Source organism: Rhincodon typus, chromosome 22 (assembly GCF_021869965.1).
Source record: "Rhincodon typus isolate 14 chromosome 22, sRhiTyp1.1, whole genome shotgun sequence".
Taxonomy (NCBI): Eukaryota; Metazoa; Chordata; class Chondrichthyes; order Orectolobiformes; family Rhincodontidae; genus Rhincodon; species Rhincodon typus.
The window spans coordinates 45701384-45707473 of record NC_063353.1 but is presented as its reverse complement, the minus strand read 5'-3'; the positions used below and the strand labels follow the sequence as shown (position 1 = coordinate 45707473).

The window sequence follows — 6090 nt, the reverse complement described above, 5'->3', positions numbered from 1 at the left end:
GGCCGAAACATCAGCTTTCCTGCTCCTCTGATGCTGCTTGGCCTGCTGTGTTCATCCAGCTCAACACCTTGTTATCTAAAATACTGCAAGATACTGTTCTGAGGAAAGGTCGCCGAACCCGAAACGTTAACTCTGTTTTTTCCTTCACAGATGCTGCCAGACCTGCTGAGCTTTTCCAGCAACTTTGTTCTTGAAGCAAGATACTCAGGTGTGCAATGGTCTTCTCTCTTGGCAGTCATAAATGACTGTGGACAGTATTGACAGAAAACATCTCTGACTAAGCTATTCTCAACTGAAGACAATATTGGGAAATATTGGGATTGAAGGTCTTGGAGAAAGGAGAAAATGTTAGATATTTCTAGAAACACAGCTGCCCTTGATATCAATATCTTGCGAACATGTAGTCTTGTGGATAATTGCAATGATGCCTGAATACTAAAATAAAACCTCAAACAGCATCAATGCAAACAGCATCAATGTTAAAAGCTGTCCCATAAGCAACAGAAAATAGCCAAGCAGTAAGGATGATGAAATATAGAAATGGTATTAATCAAAATCTTGCACAAATAAATCTCTGGAGCTTTCAAGGAAACAGGTCTTTCAGAAAGTGGAAATTTGTAGATGTGGTATACTGCACTTGGATTTTAGCAAGGCTATTAGTAACAGGGCACTGAGCTGACAAGGAGTGGAAGGTGATATTTAGAAGGAAATCTAAATTGAAGATCGACAAAACCGAACAAAGGCAAAAGGTGGTTGACAATGCAGTTTTGTCAACAAAACAGGAATCACCAGGATCCACAATGTTCAGTAGTTCCATTAGCTGGGGACAGAATCAAGTTTTCAGACAATAACAAATTCAGGGTGATTTCAAAGGAACGCACAAGTGGCAAAGCAAAGAGGAAGATCTGAATGGGTTGAGAGGGCACCAGACGAGATATGAAGTGAGCAAATGGAAGGCAATGTGAGGAGTGAAACAGAATGAAGAATGAGAACGTTTTAAAGTATAGCTCATAAGACAGGAGATGATTATCAATTTGCTGTTGAATAGCTCATTAAAAACAACTGTGCACCATGTAATAATAGACAGTAATTCGCTGGTCAGATTTTAAAATGATTATCAGTATACACAGAGCACAGGCTACACACAAGACTTCACAATAAAACACAGAAGGCAATGTAGTCAAGAGAAAACAACTAGTTGATGGCATTTCAATGGAGAAGAATGATTAAGAATTGGTCAATGTTTATTGTGTAGAAAACTCAGGAAGATAACGTTCAAGCGTTAAAATATCAAAATGCCTAGAGAATACATCAATTTAATAGTGGTTACAGTTGCCGCAGACCATGGAAATAGGGTTGAAATTTTGAAAAGGAAAAGTACACAAACGTCAGACATTCACCATGATGCAGAGCACAATGAAGTAGTGAAGTGAGTCTTTTAGGAAATGAGCAGAAACAGAATGATGGGGAAAGTTTATGAGAAACTTGGAAAGGTCTCTGAAGGAGGGTGTCAGCTTTTGGCACATTCTAGTACTTGTTGACGTACACATACGCTCACAACCCAATGAGATGGGATGTTCTCACCTAACCTGGAGGCCAGTGAGGTCAGACTGGCAAATATTTTACACTCCCTCACTGAGAGTGAGACTGGCAACATGGCTGACTCTTCAGTGCCCTCTGAAATGAAAAATCAAGCCACTGAGTCCAAGGGCAGTTAGCGATGGATAACAAATGCCTGCCTTTTTGACGATCCATGGCAAGAGGGCCACTGATGGTACCACAGCCTAGGGGTACAAACAGAACATGGCACTGAACAAAATAATGGGCCAAAGGGCCTCTTCTGTGCTGTATGAGTCTACAACTCGAAATTAACACTGTATGATGGAAATGCTATCATTAACCTGAAAAAGGAGACAGGGCCCTAATGAACATCTCATCCAAAAGATCTCCAATATTAACAAACTTATTTAATAAGGTGCTAAAGTGTCAGTGTAGATGATCTTGACCCTGGCTGTTAGTAATGGTGCCTAATCAAATTGTAAAGTATAAGACATTTTGTTCAAAAATGCAATGAAATATGATTAAAGCTTGGTAATTAAATAATCACTATGTCTTGTAATAACATGGTGGTACTTTCTTGGATGATGATCCAAATAAATGACAATCTCTGTTAGTTCCCAATATGTGTTGCAAGGTCAACAGTTGACAGCATTTTAATTAATAAGTTATGTCCCCACTCAAAACAGCAGAGACTCATGACATGGAATTGCAAAACATTTAAAGGCTGCAGCCTTTGGTCAAGTAATTGGAAAATTAACTCTTAGCCTCTGACTCCTCTACAACAAGTTTAATGAACAATTTAATTTACAGCATGATTTTTGTTTCATCATCAACAGAGAGCATGCAAAATTCAGATATATGTAGGAAGTGGCAGAACAGTGTCCTTTGGCACTGATGCAGAATATTCATAGTATCACTGGGTGTACTGACTTCGAGAGAACAATTTTCAAGAAGAATTTTTAATTGAAACTCCTGTTTCCAGTCACAATGCTGTAGAATATAATTATTACACATTCCCATGACGGCAAACAAATTACAATAACTAACACATAAATATGATTGATTACAAATGCGGTTTATATTTTTTCCATGTCATGTCTCTGAATTTATTTCTGTTTTAAAAGAATCCATCCCAATGTTTGTTTGTTTCTTTGATACGCTACTGCACACAACCAAACTGTGTTTGTGACTATGTATTTATAAAAAGATCATTTTTATGAATAAAGTATATTTTTGAGATAAAAAGAATATTTCTCATTGATGTGAAAGTTTTTCAAAACAATAAAGAATTCAGCTCTTTGGAGCTTGATCTTGCAAACAAATGAATACTTTGTCCTAACAACACCACCTTTGGTGCCCTTCCAGTCCTTCACTCTTTCTTTAAGTCAATAAATTGCTCATAGCATCCAGGGATGTGCAGGCTAGGTGGGTTAGCCATGGGAAATGCAGGGTTACAGGGATAGGGTAAGGGGATGGGTCTGGGGCTGATGGTCTTCAGAGGGTCGGTGTGGACTCAATGGGCCGAATGGCCTGCTTCCACACGGTAGGGATTCAATGATTATTTAAGAGGGTTTGAGGGGAGGTGGAAGTTGTTGAGTTTATGCTCCTGATATCTGTAAATCACAGCCACAGAACAAGGTATGCACAGGGAGGCACCAGTCAATGACAGAGGAAAAGGGCATGACCACCTGTGGGCTGGTGTGTACCATTGTGATGGTCAGTGGTTATGATAGCATGGTATCAGGTGCCAATGCCAACAAACAACAATCCATAACAACTCCCATGAACAACCTGACAGGCCGAGGTTGTGGCAAAACCTGACCCACAGGCATTGACAGAAGTGCAATGTATGAAGCTGCTCCATCCCTAACAAATGTAATTTACCCCTAACAAATGCAATCTGCTGCATACCCAGCATCTTATGAACACTGCTAAACATGTTAAGTCAGTCTATTGAGCAGCCTTCCAGAGCAGCACAGGGAGGGGGTGGCAGCTCCTGTCAATATTCTTGCAGGGAGCCAGTAACCCAATCTTCCATCTGGAAAGGGCTTGTTTATGAATTCTGGTGAGGAGAAGACAGATGTTGACCTATGATCCATCTATAAGAGCCTGTCACCCACTCTGTCCACACAGAGGCAAAAATGATCACTTGGACAATGAACAAGAAAGCAGCCAGCATCCTAGGGGTGCTGTACCCTAATGGGGAGTGCTGCCTTTACTCAGAGTCAAAATTGCAAGGAAAAAAAGACAGAAGATCATATTTATTTTATGCAAATATAATCTCAAGAGACATTCCAATGAGCAATCAAGCCTAAACCATTGTCCTAATTATCAAATCAGTGTGTTTGTATGGATTCATTCTAAAAACATAATTATGGGTTTTGCCAGGAACTGTTGGGCAATGAAGCTTGCAAGTTAAACGAGAGAAGTATTTGTTTTCTTAAAAACATTAGATTCCATTTTTAAAACTCAGTGAAAAACTTAGAATTTCTCAGAAATGAAAACTTCCAAACGACAGGAAAATCTGTTTTATACACTAACGTTTCAGGAGTCTCTCAGCAGGAGGAGTGTGACCTTCAGTGTTCCAAGATGTTGTACTCTTTATCCATCTCTCTGTGTGATTATGAACCTGACCACTGTACATAGTAAGCAGGCTCCTTGCCTAAAGGCAGCCTCTCTCATATACAAGTGTCTGGGGAGTTAGAAACACAAGCTGACATTTTCAACTCAAAGCCCATGAGAGTACGTTGAGGTAAAGTGCAGAGGACTAAAATAAAAAAACAGCAGAGTTTTGACACTTGGAGAGGAACAGCAGTATCCGTCTGAGTTCGCCTTTGACTAAATCTAACCTGATGATCACTTTAGAATTTCAGGTTCAAAACAGCAGTCCTTTCAGGACCTACCAATTTCAACTCTGCGGCAGGATCCTACAAAATACTCAAGCTGTTCATTTCGTCCGTTATACCTTCAACTTCCACTGTCCCATTTTAGAAAACAAATCAAGTCATTTAACAGTTCAAACAACTTCAAAAGCACCTGGAAAGTTACTTTGTTTCGTGGGGAAGTGCTATCAGCTGACACAAAACTTGCAATTCAAATCAACTGATATAGATCTTAAGTCACTTTTCCTGTATCTGTTTACTGCATTCACGATAGGCAGTATGGGCTAACCAATACAAATATAACAAGCTCATTGTCATAACCTTTAAAAATTGTTACACTCTTTGTTGCCAACACTTCCCCACTAACATGACTAGCTTATTAAGCGCCTAGCAGCTCTGGCGGTTGTGTCTGTGTTTTTCATGTGGGCTGTAAGATTAAGATCATGGCTCTCGTTTACAGCTTCAAACGCACACATGCAGGATAAAAATTTCTCAAACAAGCAGCAATACATCAGCAACGACATGAACCGCTTCTTTTGCAACCAAACCTACAAACACGTCCAAAAGCGAGATTTATACACATTCAGTCCAGCAACTGTCCCAGTGCACAGTGCTCCAGAATACAATCCACTATTTAACTGGTACAATCCTAAGGTCATTTTAAATCACAGGAACCACAATAAGCGAAATTAAGACAAACTTTATAAATATACACATATATAAAACACAATCATTTCTCAAGGACAAAAAGCGAAGGCATATAACTCGCTAGAGTCTAGAGCTGATATTAAGCACGTTTTCATTCACTGCCTATAAATAACAAAAATGAAATGTCACACATTCTCTCTCCAAAAGCTGCATTTCAAATGCCTGATGTATTCAAAACGCCTGAGCTATTGAACCCTCCGCTGATGCTAACTCCTTGCTCTGCAGCGAGCTATACTTACGTCCCCAGGACTTCTTTAAATTCGAAAATGTTCTTAATGTCGTCCGCTTGCTTTTTCCAGGAAAGGCTGCTCTTTTCATATTCCCGAGCCATTGCAGCCCACCCCCGGCCCTAGCTCCTTCTCTCACCCACTCCTCAATATATAGCTCAGAAACTCAGAAAGAGGAAGTCTTGGGCTTTTGTTTTAATTCGCCTCCCCCTTTTTTTTGTGTGTGTGTTGCTTGCAGTCACACTTCCTGATGGGGAAAGGATGTGACTTGTGGGATGAGAGCGCTGTCTTCTATCCCTTTCTGTAGTGGGCTCTTGCTCTGCCTTTTCTTCAATTGGAGCAGAGCTGCAAGATCTGCCTGCTCGGAGTCTCGAACTGCAGAGGGAGGGGAAGGGGAGGGGGAAGAGGGGAGGGGAGGGGGTGCTGGAAAAGACGGCGGGGAGGGACTAACGCTGGGGCTTGGGGACAGGGCAATGGTCCTGGCTGGCGGCCCACACTGTGACTGAGGGAGACACACAGACGGATAGAGAGAGACAGTGACTGACTGACGCTAAATCGCACTGCAGCAAAACCCAGCTCTCTCTCTCCCCCTCCCTCCTCACTCGATGCTACACTCACACACTGAGCTAACAAGTGCTCTCCCTACCCCACAATCAAACCTCTCCCTTTAGCCCCATTCTACACCTCGGGGATCACCCACATCAGACTTTCCA

The 6090-nt window shown here is 41.2% G+C and overlaps 1 protein-coding gene across 1 annotated transcript in view; it reads right to left on the bottom strand.

Annotated features, from left to right (window-relative positions):
- Positions 1 to 5739, bottom strand: part of camk1da (calcium/calmodulin-dependent protein kinase 1Da) — a 395944-nt gene extending 390205 nt beyond the window's left edge. Inside the window, exon 1 of the mRNA XM_048610011.1 lies at positions 5390 to 5739. Within this exon, the coding sequence (XP_048465968.1) occupies positions 5390 to 5481 (92 nt within the window). The 5' untranslated portion in view covers positions 5482 to 5739. The remainder of the gene's footprint in view (positions 1 to 5389) is intronic.
- Between the last annotated feature and the right edge of the window lie 351 nt (positions 5740 to 6090).